A 24,422-nucleotide genomic window follows, 5' to 3' on the forward strand; every position below is an offset into this window, starting at 1 on the left:
AAATTTTCTAAATCAGCTTCTTTCAATGCAAGTAAGAATTTCACTGTACTCTACACATTACATTACCATTACAACTATAAAGTCACAGAGTTTTTTGATGAAGCCTATTCCAGTAGTACACAGTGGAAGGCAGTACTGGGCGGTCCATCACACAACATACACACAGGAACAGTTAGTACAGGCATTTCCTTTGGATGTAAGACAAAGCTGTAATAAAACCCTTACAGACACTGGGAGTATGTGTAAAATCCAGTGTCGAGACAAGAATTTAAACCTTGGATTGTGGATCTAAGAGATAACAGCAGTACCCACTTAACCATTCTGCTGCTCCACACAGACCTAAGGAAAATGTGTAGACGCCACTGGAACTTACTGGATTTGTCCATACATTATTCATTCAAACTTACTTTATATAATACATTTCATAAAGTTTTTAAAAAACAGGCAATAGCAAGGATCATTAATGTAATTACTGTAGTATCCAGAGACATAAGCAGCCTAATAATAATTCGTAACTATAAATACAGAATGAATGTTGGTAAATAGCCATCACAGAATCCAGTCTAAAATCAATTACTTTGAATTATGTTTGTGGAGTAACATAATAAGAGGCACATACCTAAGGAGATTGTTCATTTTCTCTAGATTTTCAATACTCACAAGTAGGCAGATTTGATCAAAAGAACAAACCAACCCTACCAGTCATATTTTTAAATGAAGGCTAAATAAATGGAAGAGCGCCACCTGCTGGCTCAGCTGCATCATTTCTACCAAAAACATAACAAAAACAAAAACAAGTGACAAGCTATTTTGTGTGTTATAGTCAATGATGTGACTTAATTTGATAAAAATAATTAGATGGGCATCAAAACATCAATATGTGCTGTTCATTAATTCTTTAATGCTGTTGTTTTAATATTTTTAGGTGCCAAGTTTCCCATAAAATGGACAGCTCCAGAAGCCATTAACTATGGGTCTTTCACAATTAAGTCTGATGTGTGGTCCTTTGGAATCCTGCTAACTGAGATTGTCACTCACGGAAGAACTCCATATCCTGGTACGTACTTGAACTTTTGTTATGCATTTAAATATAGAATAACACATTCTAAAGAAAGAACACAGAGTTTACATATTTTAGCAGTTTTCATTTAGTAAGCCTGCCCATGGTGATTCCGGTTGTGGTTACCTGAGGTAGAAATAATGGATTGCAATGCACCGTACACTTTGAATAACATAACAGCTTTTTCAACAAGAGGAACAAAATGCAACTAAGATTTTGAAGTTTGTTGAACATAATAGTTGTATGAACCATCAGAATAATGTCACTCACCAAAAATATAATAATTTTCTGTTTCACCATTGGAAGGAGAATTTGCAGAGACAATCCAGACTTCCATTGATAATAGTTTAAATTTAGGTTATCTTGCTAAGAGTGGCATGGTGGGGCAGTGCTCTACTCACTCAGAGCTCCAGGAACTGTGACTGATCCTTGACCTAGGCATTGTCTGTATGAATTTTGCACACACTTTCTCTGTGGTCAAGTGTGTCTTTTTTTCCTCCATCTTTCCAAAGATTTGCATGTTAAGTTAATGACAAAGACATGAGTGCATGAATGTATCCAGTGATATAATCTACGGTTGGTTCCTGCAGTCTCTACTTCTTCACAACTCTTTTTGTAAATGCATACAGTACGTAAACTTAGAAATGTCCATTAATGTAAATGTTAGAAAAGCCAGATTGTATAACATATTTTAATATTTACTATTGTAAATTTTACAAAAGCCTTTCTTTATAATTTTGATCTTGCAGAGGTTTGGATCAACTATAGCTTGGAACTGTTTTCTTTGACTTTGCACCTATAAACTTGTTTGTGGTTCATGCTTTAGTATTCTGCTCAGTTGCTATCTCTATAGAGACTGATATGTTTTCTGCATATATCAGCATATGTTTTGCCCAGGTGTTCAGGATGACAAAGACATGAGTGTTAAGGTAATCAGTTAACTTAAAATGGCTAAGGCAAGGTGCAGGCATATTTGTGCTTTTTGATTGATTGGCAGTCCACTGAGGGAAGGTGCCTTTCTAGTTTCTGTGGCTAGTAAGAGACAGATCATGAAATAAAAAGAGATGCAACCAAACCCTGCTGCATCACTGAGCCCCTTTAACACACAATTGTTGGATGCAGAGGCTACATTACTTGCCCTCAATAAAACAACATAACTGTTCAGTCTTTCTCCTACATCTTGTTTTTTCTGTCTCAATAACTGGCCTCTCTACTTCCCAGTTAGTTAAGCTTTATGCCTGAGTCACATCCCAGCTTCACTGCCAAAAACTAGCTTTTACGTCCCAATTTGTAGTTGTTTTCCAACCTGCACCATTTTTCAGGATCTCTAGAACACAGCACCCCCTTCTGAGTCATGTATTTAAAGGTTTGGTAACAGTGGCTGCTTTTGAAGGTTTTCCTGCTGACATTTAAAAATAGGTGAAGGCTATGAGCCCCATGGCCTTGAATGCTGAACTTTTCATAACGTAAGTGGTGTAATGGTTAGCCTTGATATTTCACAGCTACAGGGAGCCAGATGCACTTCCCGGGCAGGTTATTGTCAATATGAGTTTTGCATGTAATTTCACATTGCACCCTTTGTCTTTACACAGTTATGCTCAAATTCCAAATATATGGTTTTTAGGTAATGCATTAACTCTGTATTTTCCTGGTATTATGCTTAGCTTGTTTTTGTGCTTTACTTTGCTGCAATATACATTAGCACCCCAAGACTGAAATAAAAAAGTGGGGTAAGAAAATGAATAGATGAATTCTGTATCAGATACAGTGAGATATTAAATGGCTTATCCAATAAATGTTTTTTGAAAAAAATAATTTGAATACCAGTGAGATGCTCACATTTCAAGGCAAAGTCCACATTTTTTGGCAAGTAATACTTGCATCAGGAATGAAACTGCGTGAGCGTAGAAGGATAATGGAAGTGATGAAAGAGCTGAACAGCTAGCAGTGCTTTTCAATTCAATTCTTTATTGTCATGTGTACAAGTACAAGTACCATGTAAAATGAAATGCTTGCTTGCATGTGCCCCTGCAGACAGTGAACATAGACAAAAAAAAACACACACAAAAAATAAATGAATAGAAATAAGTAAATAAATAAAACCAGAATCCTAGGAATAAATAGAGACAGTGACAGAAGGGTATGTGCAGGTAGCAGTGGAGGTGACACAAGGTTACTGATTGTTCATGAGTCTGATTGCAGTTGGGTAGAAACTGTTCCTGAACCTGGAGGTGCACATCCGAATGATTCACATTAAGATTCACAATGGACAGCCAAAAGATAACAAAAGACCACTGTAAGAAAAAAGTAATTTGACGATGACTAAAATGGAAACCAAGGAGCAGGTGAAGATGTAGTTGATAAAAAGGTAAAAGTCCATAAATACAAGCCAAGCAAAACAAATAGTGCAGCTGATAAAACTGAAGCTGAGTTTGTCAACACAAAAGTACAGCAAAGAACAAAAGCTGGGCTTAAAAATGGAGTGTCAAATACTGTAAGTGTTGGGAGTTTCGTGAATTAGAGAAAGAAGAGTCTTCAGGAAGAGTGACACGGCAAAATGAGACATTTAGGAATGAGTTGTGTCTATTCAAAGGGGGTTTATAAAGGGGTTGAGCATGACACAATACACAAGCATTATAAACTGTATTTCAAAAAAGAATTTTGTTTAAGTAGTGGAGTGGTGGCTGACATCATATTATTTTTCACAGAGAACAGACACCTCTTATGCTTTTTTCTTGGGCTTGTATTTTCTCCTACAATCTAAAAATATTCAACTTGTTGGAACACTAATTTAGGCCAACACCATTTTATCCATTTTATATATGTTTGTATGAAGATGAAAATAGGTTGTGGTTTTATGCTTAGTGCAATTCTAGATTCCAGCCTCCAATAGTGCATGTACTGAAAATGGGTGCATAGCTACGAATGTTTTAAAAAGCAGAATAGTATAAAATTAGAAAGAATTTTATATCAAACGACTAAGAGGATCAGTTAATTTTAGTTGAAAATCAGGCAGCATTTCATCATACAAATGTTTTGGTGGGAAGGTGGAATAAGATACAAAATTATATAGTGTGATGGAACCCAGGGTGTTGGCGAGCCCCCAAACACGAACACACAGAGTCCTGGAGTAAAATAAAGGATGGTTTATTAACCAAATTCTTCCATAAAGTAGCACACACATAAGTAATTTCTCACCACAATACCTCTCCTCATAATATCTCTCACCACCACACTGCCCTCCTCCAGTCGAGTGTTGCTCTGCATCCTCCCAGCTCTGACTCGCCTGGATAATGTAGTGCAGTTCCTTTTATTAAGGACCAGGGAGTACTTCCGGTGCCAGGTCTACTGCCCGATAGAAGTAAATCCGGGTCATACAGAAATTCCATTTATTAGGGAGCTCATCTCCCTGTAGCACCCCCTTTCGGCACCCATGGTTCCCAGCAGGGCTGTGTTTCCAGACTACATCTCCTAGCATTCTCTGCTGGTTCCCAAATGGGCGCCGATACAGAGGGATGCTGCCATCTCATGTCCCAGGGGAATAACTTGTCCGCTGCAGCATCTTTCATTCCCACTGGGCTGTCCATCCATCCCCACTGGCCATTACTTCTGGGTCCGGCTCATTGCTTTCTTCTGACCGGGATGCCCATCCAGCCCGTGTGGCATTTACAACAGACTAGGAGGAAATAAGACTGAAAACATATGGATAAAATAAAGTATTATAACATAAACATAAGTTAAACAAGTAACCATTTAAAAAATAAAGGGTCTTCTCTTTCTGAAAACTACTTTTAATTTTTATGCATACATAACAATGAATAAACAGCACAAAAGAATAAAAGAAAGCATCAAAAAGAGTGGTCCAACTAGCATGGGCTCAACCACTGCTTGGTCTAACAAGGACCTCCTGATAGATGTTAATTGAAGTTTGATAATACTTATTGTATATATTATTAGAGATTTTGGCACCTGCAGAAGATTGCTGCTAGGGACCAAGTAGAAGGTACAGATAGATAGATAGATAGATAGATAGATAGATAGATAGATAGATAGATAGATAGATAGATAGATAGATAGATAGATAGATAGATAGATAGATAGATAGATAGATAGATAGATAGATAGATAGATAGATAGATAGATAGATAGATAGATAGATAGATAGATAGATAGATAGATAGATAGATAGATACTTTATTAATCCCAATGGGAAATTCACAAATGAATAAAGAGTCATGCTAGTGTGGGCACAGAGGAGCTGCCAGAGTTCAGCAATACTTATGTCTGATTTTCAAGGCACAAAGATGAGAAACTGACTACAGGGAGTGATTAGGAATTAAACATTGTTCACACAAAGCTGATAGTTGGCAGGATAGTTCGGCAAGTTCTTACAGTTATATTAAAGGGACATGAAGTCAATATTTAATGAGTAATTCCATCATTTAGTGGTTTCATGTTGGGGGCAACATAGTGGTGCAGTGATCAGCATCACTGCATTACAGTTTATGGATTTGGATTGACTACTAGTCTAATCTTTGCCTATGTGGAGCATATACACTTTCCGTATGAATGTGGGGGTTTTTGTTTCAAATCCCACAAATGCGCAGTTTAGGTTAACTTATGACTCCAAATTGGCCTAATGTCAGTGAGTGTACCCTGAAACAAACTCCTCCTCTAATCAGGGATGGTTACTACCTTGTACTCAATGCTGTAGCAACTCAGAGTTGGATTAAGGTTGGATATGGAAAACATCTCAGGCATTGCTCTTGAATCACTTGCATGTTCAGTTGAATTGAGACCTGATAACAAAGAAGACTGGTGGCAGCTACCATCATATAAACTGTGTGTGTGTGTGTGTATGTTCAGAAATTAGAGTCATAATTCTATAAAGACATGCATTCTCCCTTTATATTAAAAGTAGACACTGAAATACAGCAGATGTAATGCTTCTTCTAGGCTGACCATCTTGTGTATTAGAAGAAACTAAAGCTTACTGCAGGATCAACCTTAGCACATTGTATTACAACCAAAGAGAACCTGATTTGGCTTTAAGTAATGAACCTGTCCATTTAATTTAGAGTTTCTTTGACCATCCTATTTCTATCCAGCTACACCAAGCCAAAACAAACCCCATCCCTACCACAGGCCACACTTGCACACACCCAGACTCATTCACATTGGGCTAATTGTGCATACTACAAAAGTTTAGCTAAATTAGTCTTTTAAAAAAAGGGTTTTAAACAAAAACAGATTTTTGTAACCTAAATACCATAATGATCCAAAATGTGCAACACAGAAAAGTGATTCAAATTTTTGTCTTATTTCAGAAAGGACTATATTTAATGTAAATTAACAAACCCTGATAAATCAGCCTCCTGTATTATATGTGCATTTCTTTTTATGTTTAGTTTAACTTGCAGATTGTTCCTGGTGGGTAAAGTGACAGTAACCAAAAGTCTTTGAAATTCAGACTCACTGATTCACTGTGTGACCCTAACCCAGTCAAAGGCAATGATTTTTTGTGCTCCTACCATGTTATATTGCCAACATATAAAGGTGAATTATGGTGCAAAATTAAGGGTGTTGGGGCAATACTGTATCAACAATAAAATGTGCTCTAAAAAGCAAAAGTATTTAGTTGTTTGTGCAGTTGTTTCAGTTGCAAGAATGAAATCGGGGACATTAAACACAAAGATGAGACTTCGCTGGTATCAGGATAAAAATAAGGATAAAAACTGTTCAGCAAGTATCCTTATCACCTTATCACTTAACATGCAAAATAATTCATTCATTTAGACTTTAACAATATTTGTTAAAGGTGTCAGTCAGCTCCATTAAATTTGTACATAGCAGATATCTAAACAGTTGGTGCAGATCACAGTGCATGGTAACAAATTTATAGAAAATGAAAACTACTCAGTTATAGAAATACTGTATTGGAGATGCAAAAGGTGAAGAAGCAATACAGTAGAACAGAAGAGATTTGAACAAAAAAGCTTTGTACATCAGATGTAAGCTGCCTAGCCAAACCTTTCCTTGAAGACTACAATACTGTATACTGTGACATTAGTTAAAGAGTAATGACTGATATGGGCAATATAGTGGAGCAGTGCTACAGGCACATGGATAGCAGTTCACAATGTCAGGGTGGTTAATGTTTGTGTGGAACTTGCATCTCCTTCCTGTGTTTGGTTGGATGTTCTCACTTTCTCAAGATCGCTTGATGGTAATGTGATCCTGATTTGGAACAGAACATGGATGAATAAATATGATGACTATAGGGTAGACTGCATTCATGCAGAACATCCCATTCATAATATTAAAAGGAGTCATATTCGTTATGCTATAGAATATTACTAATAATTTATTCTTTTAACATCACTGATTAAGCTTTGGTACCATGCAGGATGTCTTGAAAAGGTAGTCCTTGATATTACAAATTCCATATTTTTGGAACTTGGATTTATTTGTATCATAAAGCCTTGGGGAACTGGACAGGAAAGTAAAGGTTGCAAGACAAGAACCAGGCCTGCACCCAGCTCCTAATAGGGTATCTACAGTGGGTATTGAAAAGAATCACCACCTTTGAAATATTCACGTTTTTTTTGCTTTAAAGCCTTAAATGAAAACACACAAACCAATATTTTTTCCAGCTTTACTTACTCAATGCAATCTATAACATCCAAGTGAAAGATATCACAGCTACAGTTCATCCATCCATCCATCCATTTTCCAACCCGCTGAATCCGAACACAGGGTCACGGGGGTCTGCTGGAGCCAATCCCAGCCAACACAGGGCACAAGGCAGGGAACCAATCTTGGGCAGGGTGCCAACCCACCGCAGCAGCTACAGTTCAGCAGAATTTAAAAAAATAATAAACAAGAAATACTGAGATTAATAAAGGATCACCCCCCTCCTAAACAATATTTTTAAACTCAATCAGGTATAAGTAACCACCATTTCCATTGCAGGCCATGGTTACTGGCTTCCACCTGTGATTAATTGTAATCCGTGTGATTAGTGAAGCATAAAAACAGCTGTTCCTGGAGCATTCCCTTGCTTGGTAGTGAAACTGAAAGCAGACAACTGACTATGGGTGGCAAGCCACTTTCAAAAGATCTCCGAGATAGAGTTGTGGACAGACATAATGCAGGAGATGGATACAAATAAATCTCAAAGGCTTTATCAATCCCAAGGAGCACAGTAAAGTCCATAATAAAGAAGTGGCAGGTGTTTGGTACTACTGGGACCCTCCTTGGATCCGGCCATCCCTCCAAACTGGATGGAAAAGCAAGGAGGAAACTGGTTAAGAGAGGCTACCAAGAGGCCAATGGCCACTTTTAAAGAGTTACAGGATTTTATGGCAAAGAAGTGGTCATTGTGTGCACGTGACAACAATTTCACAAGCGCTCCGCAATTGTGGCTTGTTCGGGAGGGTTGCAAGGAAAAAGCCACTTCTCAAGAAAGGCCACATTAAGGCTCGTTTTACCTTTGCCAGAATGCACCTTGAAGATTCTGATGCCAAGTGGAAAAAGGTCTTATGGTCAGATGAGACCAAAATCAAACTATTTGGCCTCAATACCAAACGGTACACCTGGCGGAAATCCAATTCAGCTCACCATCCACAACACACCATACCTACAATAAAGCATGAAGGTGGCAGCATCCTGTTGTGGGGATGTTTCTCTGCCGCAGGGCCTGGGGCTCTCATTAGGGTAGAAGGAAAAACTGATGGGGAAAAATACTATCAAATTCTTGAGGATAACCTGCTACCCTCTTCCAGAAAGTTGAAGATGGGCAGAATGTTTACCTTTCAACACGACAACAACTCGAAGCACACAGCAAAATTGACCACACAGTGGCTGAAGCAGAAAAAAGTGAATGTCCTCGTGTGGCCCAGTCAGAGCCCAGGCCTAAACCCCATTGAAAATCTGTGGAAAGATTTGAAGATAGCAGTCCACCAACGCTCACCATCCAATCTGACCGAACTTGAACAGTTCTGTAAAGAAGAGTGGGAAAATATTTCTCAATCTAGATGTGCAAAGCTGATAGAGAAGTATCCCAACTGATTCAAGGCTGTCATTAAAGCAAAAGGTGGTTGAACAAAATATTGACATTGAGGAGGCGTGATCACTAAACCAGCCTGCAAAAACATCAGAGTGTGGCAGGTTGGTGCTGTTTCAGCTCTCTAAGACTTTCGAATTGACAGACTGGGACATTTTCAGGGAGGCTGCTATGGATGGTGACTCCATCAATCTGGAGGAGTACAAAAACTCTGTGACTGGCTATATCTCCAAATGCATAGAGGATGTTACTGTTACCAAGGATGTTACCACAAGAGCCAACCAAAAGCCCTCGATGACGAGAGAAGTGCGCAAGCTGCTCAAGATGAGAAATGCAGCCTTCAGATCTGGAGACAAGGCCGCCCTCAGAGTGACCAGAGCCAACCTGTCTCGTGCTATTAGGAGAGCTAAGTGGGCATACGCACAGAAGATTAACAAACAATTCAGCAACACCAGAAAAACACGTCGTATGTGGCAGGGCGTTCAGACAATTACAAACTACAAGCCCAACCCACATGCTCCAAGACAACCACCATCATACCAGTGCTGAAGAAGTCATCAGTGACATGCTTGAATGACTACCAACCAGTTGCACTCACATCAATCATAATGAAGTGCTTCGAAAGGTTAGTCATGTCACACATAAAGACTAATCTCCCTGCCTCCCTTGACCCTCTTCAGTTTGCATACCGCTCAAACAGGTCAATTGAGGATGCCATATGCTCTGCCCTTCACCTCTCCCTGACACATCTGGATAAAAAAGACACATATGTCAGGATGCTATTCATAGACTTTAGCTCTGCTTTCAACACAATCATCCCTCAAATGCTGGTTGTAAAACTGAGCAGGTTGGGCCTGAACACCACCCTCTGCAGTTGGATCCTGGACTCCTTGACAGAGAGGCCCCAGTCAGTTCGGATGAGCTGCAACACTTCCAGCAACATCACACTGAGCACTGGAGTGCTGCAGGGCTGCGTGTTTAGTCCACTGCTGTTCATTCTCCTGACTCACGACTGCACAGCCATGCACAACACCAACCACATCATCAAGTTTGCGGATGATACGACGGTGCTGGGACAGATAAGCAGGAATGATGAGACAGTATACAGAGATGAGGTGGAACGGCTGTCTGCATGGTGTGAAAACAACAATCTATCTCTCAATGTTGACAGGACAAAAGAGATAATTGTGGACTTCAGAAAATCACACCCTGCCCACATCCCACTAGGCATCATCGGTTTAGATGTGGAGACTGTTAGGAGTACCAAGTTCCTCGGTGTGCACATAACTGAGGAACTTACGTGGACACATAACACCTCATCACTAATCAAGAAAGCCCAGCAGAGACTACACTTCCTGAGGCAGCTGAAGTGAGCAAGTCTTCCCCCTTCCATCCTAAACATGTTCTACAGAGGCACCATTGAGAGTGTTCTGACCAGCTGCATCACTGTCTGGTATGGCAACTGCAACATATCCGACCGCAAGCGCGTGCAGCATTGTGCAGGACACCTTACACCCGTGACATGGACTTTTCACACTTCTGCCATCCAAGAGAAGATAGTGCAGCATCAAAGCCAGATCTGCCAGGCTGCAGGATAGTTTTTACCCCCAAGCTGTCAGTGTCATTAACACCAGGCTGCCCCCTGGGATCTTCCACACTGCAGAACTTTTATACATGCGAGCCACTGTCCTGCAAAGACTAGTGTGTATGTAGAAAAAGAACTGAAAATCTCATACTGACCTTTAAGTATTTTGACACTCTTGATATCCTTCTGCTGTGAAACATTCTGACCTGTCATTGTTTACACATGTCTTAAACAACTATTATCATACACTGATAATTTCTGTATTAACTATATCTATTATTTATTTATTATACTACATATCTATTGATATATTTATGTTTCTAGATTGCAAATACCATACATTGCATCAGTGTTCATATTGCTAACTACACGTCAATATTGCTGCTACTTCTTTGTCGTCTTTGCACAATGTCTTGTCTTGTTTGTGTTTTAATTTTTAAATTTAAATTTTAATTCTATTTTTAATTAATTATTTGCACGTCATGTTGTTACACTGTGGACCCTGAGCTTCGCAATTTCGTCAATCGTTATACTTGTACTGTATATGGTTGAGATGACAATAAAGTTCACTTTGACTTTGACTTGGATCCTTTATTAATCTCAGTATGTCTTGTGGTATCTTTCACTTGGATGTTATAGGTTGCATTGAGTAAGTAAAGCTGGGAAGAAATATTTAATGTGTTTTTTACATTTAAGGTTGTAAAGCAAAAAAAAATGGGAATATTTCAAACGGGGTGATTCTTTTCTATACCCACTGTATAAGTAAAGTGCAAAAGAAAACATGAATGCTTCAAATATGTTTAAAAATCAGAAAACATGTGTTTTTACCTTGGATTGACCCATCTAAACAGCGACTTAGTTTATCCCCACATTGTAAACTGAGCACTAATTCCACCCATTTCCATTACTATAACAATACTGTAATGGGTATTATAGGTAAGCATTAGCAGTTTTAGTAAAATTGTTACTCCAGTTTTCTCCAAGTATAATTTAATCCCCATGAAAAATAAATATTCCAAGATGATCCCATTTTTGCACACATGGGACAAATATTAAGTAGATGACTGAAATAATCACACTGCTTAAATAAGCCTATTATGTTATTTAAATATTGTAGTCCTACCTTCTGCAGCCTAAGCAGCAACAAATAAATGCATACATTACCTTTGCAACACACCAGGAGTCAGTAATACGATTTTTAAATGATACAGCCAAAAAAATGAGGAGCTGTTAGGATTCCTGCATTTCACAATGTCCTTTTTGCAAAAGGAATACAGAAATCTGAAACATTAGCGTGCATTCTTTGTGGTTGTTTTAGAATAAGCTGTGAAGCTATTTGATGTGTTTGGATTTTGTAAGTTAAAATCAACTACTAACACCTTAAAAAGTGAACATACTGAACTTTAAACGAGCAGGTTTAAACATACAATTGTTCTTGATCAACATTTTTATTTCACGATTGTACTTGCCTCAGCTTTAACAAATTCTATGCCTAGCTTAGGGAAACCTGTCAGCTATAGGACTCTTAACAGTGTACAAATGTACCGCGTTTTGTATGATACACTTGAAATGTGCCTTTTTTATTGTAAGAAGCACAGAAAAGACTCTTCAATAGAGTCTCAGGCACTTATCACTTGTTTTCTGGGTCCTTCCAGAAAGAACACCCTTTCTCAATAAATCAATTTGTAGCAGATGCAGATTATAAATATTAATATCACAAATAATTATTCAATATATACTTGACAGAACAAGCACAAACCAGAACTAGACAAATTGTCAGTGCAATTTTCCATAATATTTGCATGAACATTACTATAATACTCACACAATAAGTCTATAGTCAGGTATGGTAAAAATCATATCTATTGAGGGTCAGCTGCAAAGGTAAAATTGATGTAAATCCCAGTACTCTTTCCTGTCATGGGTCTTGCATTGTTGTGAGCTGTGCTGTAATGATAAACACACAGTTGTGGTTTTTTTAACTGCTTAACCCCTGACTAAAATTCCTTTCAACTTTCTAGTGTTATTAACTGATTTCAGTCCCATCTGAATAAAAAAATATTTGCTGGTGATGGTGATTGTCATTGGTTAAATTTGAACTATTTAATTCTCAATCTATCAGCAATAAATCCATACTGATTGAAGAACACATCAGGGAAAAAGGACTTGACTTCATGTGTCTGACAGAAACCTGGCACCAGTCAGAGGTTTACTCTGCCTTAAATGAAGCCTGTCCACTTGGCTACAGTTACTTGGAGGCAGCTCACAGCACTGGGCGTGGTGTTGGACTAGCTGTTATCCACCGTCAGGACCTGGGGTTGTCCCCTATCTCGATACCTGCAATATCTTCCTGTGAGTGCCTTGCATTTAAATGTAAGCCCCCGTTTCCCATGACTATTCTCCTTATCTATCGACCTCCAAACCCAATTCTGCCTTTATTCCGGAAATTACTGATCTTCTCACAACACTCTGTGCTACTTCTGCCAACATCATAATCTTAGGAGATATAAATATTCATGTTGACAATCCCACAGGTTATCTCACTGCTGATTTCCTTGAGCTGCTAGATTCTCTCAACCTACAACAACATGTTGATGTTCCCACACATTCTAGGGGTCACACTCTTGACTTGGTCATTTCAAACTGTGCCCCAATCAGGAATCTACAGGTATTTGATCTTGGTATTTCAGACCACAAAGTTGTGTCATTGGAGCTGCCCTTTTTCTCCTCCCGTATCAAACCAAAACGACAGATCTATTTCAGAAATCTGAAGAATATCAATGTGGATGCCTTGGCCTTGGACCTTACATTTCTCTCCTCTGACTTTATCAGCTCCCTCTCTGTTGCTGACCTCGTGGATTTTTACAACCAGTCCCTGAGCAGTCTCCTGGACTTCCACGCCCCTTTAACATCTAGGTCCGTCTCATTCTCGTGCTCAGCACCTTGGTATACCTGCGAGCTGCGAAAAATGAAGGCGGCTGGGCGTGTCCTTGAGCGACGGCTCAAGGCCTCTGGGCTGACTGTTCATAAACAGGCTTACAGAGAACACATGAGAGCGTATGCAGAAGCTCTGAAGGTTGCATGGTCCAAGTTTTATTCCACCATCATCAGAAATGGCTCCAGCAACCCTAAAAAACTTTTTTCAACCATAAATCATCTTCTCAAACCTCCTTTACCTGCCCATTCTGAGACCACTGATGACAGATGCAACATGTATATCAACTTTTTTAAACAAAAAGTTGATAATATCCGTTTACACCTCTCTACCAAGGATATCTTGCCCTTCCCAACTGTTGACTCATTGTCTGAGACCGTCCATCCTCTTTGCTCTTTCTCTGTTGCCACATGGGAAGAGGTGGAGGTTGTCATCAGGAAAATGAAACCGTCTACTAGTTCCCTGGACCCTTTCCCCTCACCCTTGCTGAGGGCCAACATTTCTGCCATCTCTCCACTTATCACCAGGATAATAAATCAGTCCCTCCTGGCTGGCCATATTCCTTCTGCACTAAAAACTGCTGTCATCAGACCTCTACTGAAAAAATCCACCTTGGATCCTGAAGTTCTCTCCAATTATAGGCCCATCTCCAATCTTCCATTTCTCTCCAAAGTCCTGGAAAAAATAGTTGCAGCACAACTTCACGATCATTTCAAACTGAACAATCTGTTTGAAAAGTTTCAGTCTGGTTTTCGCCCTGGCCATAGCACCGAAACAGCCCTGGTCAGGGTCACCAATGATCTTCTGATGATGGCAGATACTGGTTCACCTTCACTACTTATCCTCCTTGACCTGACAGCTGCTTTTGACACAATAGACCGCAAAATCCTTCTTCACCGCCTGCAATACACTATTGGACTCTCAGGAAATGTTCTAAATTGGTTTACATCATACCTGACTGGCAGAACTGAGCATGTCGCCCTTGGCAGCGCAAAGTCCCACACCCACAACGTCACCTGTGGTGTTCCACAGGGCTCTGTGCTGGGCCCTATCCTTTTTACTATCTACATGCTCCCCCTTGGAACTGTCATTGGCAGACATGGTTTATCGTTCCATTGCTATGCCGATGACACTCAGCTTTACCTCAGGACTACTCCCACCTCCTCTACTGCTCCTCTGCCAACATCTACATTGTCTACCTGCCTGGAGGAGACAGAGGCATGGATGAGGCTCAATTTTCTTCAGTTGAACAGATCCAAAACAGAAGCCATCTTAGTTGGTACATCACATCATCTTCGCTGTTCTACCATCACCAGTATTACTTTCTCTGGCCAAAATATTCCTCTTTCCACATCTGTTACTAATTTGGGTGTTAGAATGGACTCCCAACTTACTTTTGACACCCACATCAAATATCTCTGTAAGTCATCTTTTTTCCATCTCAAGAACATCGCCAAACTCCGCCCATTACTCACCCTGGCAGATGCAGAGAAACTCGTCCATGCCTTTGTCTCTTCCAGGCTGGATTACTGTAATGCACTCCTCATTGGGATTCCTGGCAAGAGTATCCAGAGACTCCAGTATATTCAGAACAGCGCTGCCAGGATCCTGATGAGGGTGCGAAAGTATGATCACATCACCCCAATCCTGAAAACCCTTCACTGGCTCCCTGTTTCATTCAGAATAGAGTACAGTGATCCCTCGCTATATCGCGCTTCGCCTTTCGCGGCTTCACTCCATCGCGGATTTTATATGTAAGCATATTTAAATATATATCGCGGATTTTTCGCTGCTTCGCGGGTTTCTGCGGACAATAGGTCTTTTAATTTCTGGTACATGCTTCCTCAGTTGGTTTGCCCAGTTGATTTCATACAAGGGACGCTTTTGGCAGATGGCTGAGAAGCTATCCAGCTTACTTTCTCTCTCTGTCTCTCTCTCTCTCTCTCTTGCGCTGACTAGGGGGGTGTGAGCAGGGGGGCTGTGTGCAGCTGCTTCCTGAAAGGACATGCTGCACGGAGCTTCGCATACTTAAAAGCTCAAAGGGCATGTATTGATTTTTTATCTCTCTCTCTATCTCTCTCTAACTCTCTCTCTGCTCCTGACAGAGGGGGTGTGAGCTGCCGCCTTCAACAGCTTTGTACCGGCGGTGCTTCGCATATTTAAAAGCCAAAAAGCCCTATTGATTTTTTTTTTTGACTGCTTGCTTTGCACTCCTTTGAAAAGGAAGATATGTTTGCATTCTTTTAATTGTGAGACAGAACTGTCATCTCTGTCTTGTCATGGAGCACAGTTTAAACTTTTGAAAAAGAGACAAATGTTTGTTTGCAGTGTTTGAATAACGTTCCTGTCTCTCTACAACCTCCTGTGTTTCTGCGCAAATCTGTGACCCAAGCATGACATTCTAAAAATAACCATATAAACATATGGTTTCTACTTCGCGGATTTTCCTACTTCGCGGGTGGCTCTGGAACGCAACCCCCGCGATGGAGGAGGGATTACTGTATAAGGTCTCCTTTCTTACCCACCAGTGCATTTATGGACATGCCCCTCTTTATCTACAGGAACTCCTTACCCCTCATAACTCCTTACGTTCCCTCCGCTCTGTACACACTAACACTCTTCAAGTCCCCAGAACTAAGCTCAGCAGCATGGGTGACAGGGCGTTTTCATCGGTGGCGCCGAGGCTGTGGAATGCCCTCCCTGATTACCTGAGAGCCCCACAGTCGACTGAGGCCTTTAAGCGAAACCTAAAAACTCATCTTTTTAGAAAGTCATTTTGTTAAAGTATTTTATAGACTCTTCTGTTCTTTTTTTTATTTTATTATTCTATTTTTACTCTGTAGCACTTTGGGATTGCTAAAATATAAAGTGCAATACAGTGATCCCTCGCTATATCGCGCTTCGCCTTTCGCGGCTTCACTCCATCGCGGATTTTATATGTAAGCATATTTAAATATATATCACGGATTTTTCGCTGCTTCGCGGGTTTCTGCGGACAATGGGTCTTTTAATTTCTGGTACATGCTTCCTCAGTTGGTTTGCCCAGTTGATTTCATACAAGGGACGCTATTGGCAGATGGCTGAGAAGCTACCCAACTTACTCTCTCTCTCTCTCTTGCGCTGACGTAGGGGGGTGTGAGCAGGGGGGCTGTGTGCAGCTGCTTCCTGAAGTGACATGCTGCACGGAGCTTCGCATACTTAAAAGCTCAAAGGGCATGTATTGATTTTTTATCTCTCTCTCTCTCTGCTCCTGACAGAGGGGGTGTGAGCTGCCGCCTTCAACAGCTTTGTACCGGCGGTGCTTCGCATACTTAAAAGCCAAAAAGCTCTATTGATTTTTTTTTGACTGCTTGCTTTGCACTCCTTTGAAAAGGAAGATATGTTTGCATTCTTTTAATTGTGAGACAGAACTGTCATCTCTGTCTTGTCATGGAGCACAGTTTAAACTTTTGAAAAAAAGACAAATGTTTGTTTGCAGTGTTTGAATAACGTTCCTGTCTCTCTACAACCTCCTGTGTTTCTGCGCAAATCTGTGACCCAAGCATGACATTCTAAAAATAACCATATAAACATATGGTTTCTACTTCGCGGATTTTCCTATTTCGCGGGTGGCTCTGGAACGCAACCCCCGCGATGGAGGAGGGATTACTGTATAAATAAAATTTATTATTATTATTATTATTGTGTGTTGGTGTTTTCTTTTGTTAAAATAATATTTCATGGAATTAAGTTGAATCGGCTACTTAGGTGTTTCCCTTAGTGACAAATCTTACTTGTTTTACAGGAATGTCCAACCCAGAAGTAATCCGCTCCTTGGAACGCGGCTACCGAATGCCACGCCCAGAGCCCTGCCCCAATGAGCTCTATGAAATCATGCTCAAGTGCTGGAAAGACAAGCCAGATGATCGGCCAACATTCGAATACCTCCAAAGCACGCTTGATGATTTTTTCACTGCAACTGAAGGCCAGTACCAACAGCAACCATAAAAACAGAGGAAACTGGATAGAAATTAGGAAAATCCCTACCAGCTTATTTAGGTTTATTTTTCTTTGACAAGAGGCAACTTTTTTGTTTAAAAAAATTCAGTTTGTTCTTGTTGCTGTTACACTGTGGATGAAGTGATTCAGCATAAAAGTAATTTATTTTTAGATGCTCTTTATATTTCAGGTATACCGTGACATAACATACAGTACCTGTTGAAGACAGATATACTGATAAAAACAGGTTCTTTTTGACCTGCACTTTGGAATTTCTTTTTAACTTTCGCTTTGTGTGTGAAATGTGATGGACTATTAATCTCATGGTAAAAATAATGTATGAAAAAACATCTTCTTAGATGTACTTTTAAATCCTTTGCCTCATGTAGGCTTTGATTTAACTCTTTTGCTTTTGCTCTCTCTTACTGGATTACCAACTTCCTCAAACATCCAGAGAAAAAGAAATCCAAAATATTTTAAAGCATGAGAGGATAACAACTGTGAGCTATTATTATTGCAAAGGTCTTTCAGATCTGCAATGTAATTCATGAGAAATATAAAACACAACTTATTTATTTGTTTGTTTTTAACTAAGGTTTGCATTTAGAATTATACCCTGATTGGGTAAAACATGGCTTGGTTAAATAGAGTCTACAAGTGTGTGACAGGGTTCTTGCCCTGCACAATATAAGATTTTGAACTGAGATATGTTTTTATTCCTTCCTGTTAAAGTGTGATTTGTAATAGTGTTTTTACAATTATCATTTTTTCACCTGTGACTGTGTAAATGTATATGTGATGCAATTATAAATGAGGTCTCATTTAATAGGCTTTGTGTAAAGAAGCTGTATTCTGCCCATATTTGTAAATAAATATCCATATAATCAATGCTTTATGAAGGTCTTAAATCTCAATGTGGTGAAGTAGTTAATCATACTTTTACGATACTGTAACAATTAGATATTTATAGTTAAGTGTATGTTCAACTTCATTTTACAAGCTACATTAAAATAATACATTTTATTCTTAGAACCTTTAAAGGAACCAATATCTATTTTTATTTCTGTTTTTCTCCCTATTATTCTGACAGTTTATTTAAGTGAAACAAGGAAGGACTAAGTCTCAGCAATGATCTAATTCAGTTCACATCATTTTCGAATAATGTACCTAAATCTAAATGCATCTCTTTACACAGGAATTGTGCAAATCACACAGAAACATACTTACAAGATGACAATATCATTTTCCAGGCTAATGTGTTATTTGCTGTAGCTGGAGCCATTTTCCATTTTGTCCTCACTTTAAAACACCCTTTAAAAATCATTGAAGTCCTAGGATATGAATTTCCCCTTGGGGATTAATGAAGTATCTATCTATCTATCTATCTATCTATCTATCTATCTATCTATCTATCTATCTATCTATCTATCTATCTATCTATCTATCTATCTATCTATCTATCTATCTATCTATCTATCTATCTATCTAAAATGCTTTAAAAAAAAAAAGCCAAAGAAAAAATACCGGTGCTGCAATACTACAATTACCTGTCCAGTTCCATGAATTGGATTAAGCAGATATGATAATATAATGTCATTATTATGTTATAAAAAAACATCATCCAACTATTCATGATCTTCTAACTTTAGAAGAAGTCTGCTATATACTGTATCAATGCTAAGATTAAGTCTGAGTTATACAGTAGTTAGAACAAAGTCAGATTTATACTCCCCAAACCAGGGATTTCTTGGATCATACATGAAGATTTAAATGGAGACAGAATTGTGGTTGTACAGATGAGGCTGTGAATCGGATCGATAAGCTAAATTTCTGATACCCAGAAGACAAAACCTGAGTTACCTAAATAGAGCCGCAGTCTTAAATACTGAATACTGCCATACAAATACAAGTTTTTCACACAGTCATTAAAAATTAGTTTTACTTGGCAACCATTACACTGGACAACTGAGCACAGCTAGCCAGAATATGACCCAGTTTTCTTTGTTAAAATGCATAACAATTAGCTCCCTTCATCCTTTAAGATCTAATTTTGTGACAACTTTGCAATGAAATATAATTACAATTCCTCCCTTGAGATGTGTAGACGGATGGCAAGATTGTAGATGTGTAAAATAAGTCATGTCTATTTAAATGATAAGCACTCCTTGATACATAGATGTAGATATTGTACAAACTGAAATAATGAATTTGCAGAATAGCAAACAGTTTGAAGTCTTGCTAAAAATACTTTTCCAAAAGAATTAACTTTATCTTGTAGTTAATATTAGTCTATATTAAGCACTGTTTACCTACTTTGGACATTTCAATTCAACTGAAACAATGTCTGTGAGTCAAAGTGTTGCTACTTTGTTGTTATGTAAACATTTTTGTTTCATAACCAGTGAGAGTGACTAGCCTTTCTGAAATGGGTGATTTGTGGTGAGTGTATCCATGAGAAGCCATAGTTCATATTAGGGTGACACAGTAGTTAATGCTGCCTCATAATTCCAGAGACTTTGGTTCAAATCCAGGATTGGGCACTGGCTATGTCAGTTTACATATTCCTCCCTTGTCTATGTGTTTTTTTTCCTGTGTTTTTGTTCCATATCCCCAAAACATGCAGGTAAGGTGATTTAAATTGACTCTGTAAGTATATGTGTTGAGTCCACACCATGATCGACTCATAACCCAGTCAGGGCTTGTTCCTGCTTTGTTCCCAGTGTTACTGGGACAGGCTACAGTCCACTGAGACCCAGATTTGGTTAAAGGGATTTTTAGTGTTTTAGAATCATTCCTAAGCTCACAATCATCATACCTCATACACCTCATGAAATGTTTAATAAAACTAAGCAAAAACAAAATGGTGTGTACCATAATCTTATTTATATAGAAACAGAAATATGTACAAGAGTAAATATTCATAGATTGAGAGCAGAATAAGCCTGCCAATTAAGCAAAGCTTTCAATGATAGGGAGCACTTATTCCCTATTAAGTGTACAGATTGGAATGAAAACAAGCAGACACAAGGACTGCCCTGAAATCAGAAAGAAATAAAAGAAGTAATACGTTTTAAACAGATTTAAGTTAAGCCAAAATAGTACAACCAAATTACAAAACAAATCGACAGTATGTTTATAACAGCATAAACAATAATTTCACATTTTTGTGGCAGATTTTCTTATACTTTTGTCACACGTCTTAAACTTACAGTAGTTCCTGATTCCTTTATGTTTAGTTTAATCCTTTTAATGCAATAAACAATGGGGCAGACAACTATTTAAGTGTTCCTTCAAATGTTTTAAGTTCTTCTTTATTCTTACTTTTCCAATGCAATGCATAAAGGGTCTATCTGTTGTGGACACCAGGGGACGTGCAGCTTCCCAAACACATGACACAGCAGACACCAGGGCGCAGGTTGAGCACAACACATGTTTATTCAGGTGTGGGAAATGCTTTTGTCTCATTTCCCACCTATGCAGCACAGTGACAACAAAGACTTGTTTCCTTTCTCTCTCTTCTGTCTCTTCTCCACCTCCACTACTTCTTTGTCCTTCACCTCCCGACTCAGGCTCTTCGAATGCAGTGAAGCAGTCCCTTTTATAGAGCACCGGATATACTTCCGGGTGTGGCAGCAGTCCTGCAGAGGTGTGCCCTGGCGGTGGCCATGAGCCCCAGAAGGGTTGACCTTCCATGCTCCAAACCCCCATGGCACTATAGTAAGTCATGGGGGCTGCCCTGTATTTTCCCGGGGAAGGTACTGCCCTGTGCAAGCCAAGCTTCTCTTTACTTATTTGTGTATTATCAACCGGCCAGATAACAAGATCACCTATCATTGGTCTTTCTCAAAATTCTATTTCGTAAGCCTCGGTAAATGCACGTTCAGCTTTGTAGCCCCTACCCTGTGAAGTTTCTCCCCGCCACCCCTGCCCTAGGCCTTTTCTTGAAGCTCTATAAATCGACTGTTCCAAATCTCACATAATCACTTACTTCTTCCCTTTCACATTTCATTCAAGTTGACTGTATTCTTATTAGAACCATCTGATTCTACAGTGCTGTCTCTATGATAGTTTATCTTCTTTTCTTGTTAATTCTTTTATAGACTTTATCCTTTAAATGTAATGTATAATTGAAAGCTGTTGCATTTACTGTTTAATTTGAAATGTATCCTTGTTTGCTGTGTAAAGCACATTTTGATGTTTTATTTATTGAATGGTGTTATATAAAGTAAAGATTGATTGATTCATTAATATTGCCAAACAGACACCATCAGACTAGAGTTTACCAAGTATATTTTGCCAGTATTAAATGCATATTATATTACTGGGTTCCTTAATCTGAGCATTTTACATCTAAAATTATTGTTTGTAATCTAAGTAAAGGAATATTTACAAATACAAATGCAGATTGTAATAATTAGATAGATAGATAGATAGATAGATAGATAGATAGATAGATAGATAGATAGATAGATAGATAGATAGATAGATAGATAGATAGATAGATAGATAGATAGATAGATAGATAGATAGATAGATAGATACTTTATTAATCCCAATGGGAAATTCACATTTTCCAGCAGCAGCATACTGATACAATAAATAATATTAAATTAAAGAATGATAATAATGCAGGTGAAAAAAAGACAATTACTTTGTATAATGTTAAATGTTAACGTTTACCCCCCCCGGGTGGAATTGAAGAGTCGCATAGTTTGGGGGAGGAACGATCTCCTCAATCTGTCTGTGGAGCAGGACAGTGACAGCAGTCTGTCGCTGAAGCTGCTCCTCTGTCTGGAGATGATACTATTTAGTGGATGCAGTGGATTCTCCATAATTGATAGGAGCCTGCTGAGCGCCCTTCGCTCTGCCATAGATGTTAAACTGTCCAGCTCCATGCCAACAATAGAGCCTGCCTTCCTCACCAGTTTATCCAGGCGTGAGGCGTCTTTCTTCTTAATGCTGCCTCCCCAGCACACCACCGCGTAGAAGAGGGCGCTCGCAACAACTGTCTGATAGAACATCTGCAGCATCTTATTGCAGATGTTGAAGGACGCCAGCCTTCTAAGGAAGTATAGTCGGCTCTGTCCTTTCTTGCACAGCGCATCAGTATTGGCAGTGCAGTCTAATTTATCATCCAGCTGCACTCCCAGATATTTATAGGTCTGCACCATCTGCACACAGTCACCTTTGATGATCACGGGGTCCATGAGGGGTCTGGGCCTCCTAAAATCCACCACCAGCTCCTTGGTTTTGCTGGTGTTCAGTTGTAGGTGGTTTGAGTCGCACCATTTAACAAAGTCATTGATTAGGTCCCTGTACTCATCCTCCAGCCCATTCCTGATGCAGCCCACGATAGCAGTGTCATCAGCGAACTTTTGCACATGGCAGGACTCCGAGTTGTATTGGAAGTCCGATGTATATCGGCTGAACAGGACCAGAGAAAGTACAGTCCCTTGTGGCGCTCCTGTGTTGCTGACCACAATGTCAGACGTGCAGTTCCCAAGACGCACATACTGAGGAACTGTCTTTAAGATAGTCCACGATTAGACAAGATAGATTAAAGATCTTAAGGGCACCATGAGGGCCAACCCCATATATTCAAATAAAACACAAGTTAAAGCACTCTGAAAAACGTCTAAATAACGTGAGTCTCCATCAGACTGATTCAAGATGGCATTGCTTCCAGAAATAAAGGTCCTGGGCAGGAAGAGGCCGGTCCAGTCAGGCGGAACTGGAAGTGATATCAGAGGTGTCATGGATGTCAATCTTCAAGTCTGCAGAGTGAGGAAGAGAAAAGGCATTAGTCGATACCACCCTCTGGCTTTCTGGAGAAACAGTACAATTATCTGATCCCTTAAACTGTTCCCTATTCTCATATGTGTGACAGAGTGCCTGCCTCAGCCCAGACCCATCGAGTCGGGCTTTCCGAACCATGAGGTCATGAACATGTGATAGAGCATTGGTATTGGCATGGAGAGAGCCTCGATGATGACTGACCTTAAACTAAAAAGGTTAAAGATCCAAGAACCACCTGGTTATGTGAGAATTCGACTCTTTATGAAGTGCCACCCACTTCAGTGGTGTATGGTCCATCCCCAGAGTGAATTCACAACTTAGGAGGTAGTAACGCATTGGGTTAATAGCCCAATTAATTACCAAGTCCCAGTATTTTCTGGATAAGGAAACATAATGGGGTGTTCAACACCATCAACGTTTTAACACCGAGACCTGTGTCCAAAGGATTGGTCTGTAAAATAAAAGAAGAAAAGTCAGGAGTAATAAACACTGGTCCTGACGTAAGGGCCTGTTTTAAGTCATAGAAAGCTGCCTCTATTTAGCATCCCATATCACTGTGGTAGGAGCCCTCTTCTTTGTATGGTCCGTTGAGGTGCTGCTCTCTCAGAAAACTTAAGTTTTCCCTCAGTAAACCTAAGAAAGCCTGCACCTGATTCTTGTTCTTCAGACAGGGCCAATTCAGGATTGTATCTACTTTGCCACATTGTGGACGAACTGTATTCCTGCCCACCACGTAACCTAAATATTTGGCCACAGTCAATTGAAAGAAGCACTCCGGTTGATACATAGGCCAGATTCGTTAAGTGTCAGGAACAATGCACAAACCTGCTGTACGTGTTCCTCCCAGGAGCTGGAATAGATGACAAAGTCATCCAAATAGGTGGCACTATAGTTATTGTGGGGCCGCAATAGTCTATCCATCAGCCGTTGAAAGTTGCAGGAGCCCCATGTAACCCGAGTGGGAGAATACAATACTGCCAATGGCTGCAAGGGGTACTGAATG

General features: G+C 39.5%; 1 protein-coding gene across 4 annotated transcripts in view; it reads left to right on the forward strand.

Moving 5' to 3' along the window:
• hck (HCK proto-oncogene, Src family tyrosine kinase) overlaps positions 1-18,511 on the forward strand; it is a 140,103-nt gene extending 121,592 nt beyond the window's left edge. For all 4 annotated transcript variants that reach the window (XM_028811575.2, XM_028811578.2, XM_028811574.2 and 1 more), the window contains exons 12-13: positions 926-1,057; positions 17,430-18,511. In XM_028811575.2, the coding sequence (XP_028667408.1) occupies positions 926-1,057; positions 17,430-17,632 (335 nt within the window). In that variant the 3' untranslated portion in view covers positions 17,633-18,511. The remainder of the gene's footprint in view (positions 1-925; positions 1,058-17,429) is intronic.
• Positions 18,512-24,422: the final 5,911 nt, after the last annotated feature.

Source organism: Erpetoichthys calabaricus, chromosome 10, assembly GCF_900747795.2.
Source record: "Erpetoichthys calabaricus chromosome 10, fErpCal1.3, whole genome shotgun sequence".
Taxonomy (NCBI): domain Eukaryota; kingdom Metazoa; phylum Chordata; class Cladistia; order Polypteriformes; family Polypteridae; genus Erpetoichthys; species Erpetoichthys calabaricus.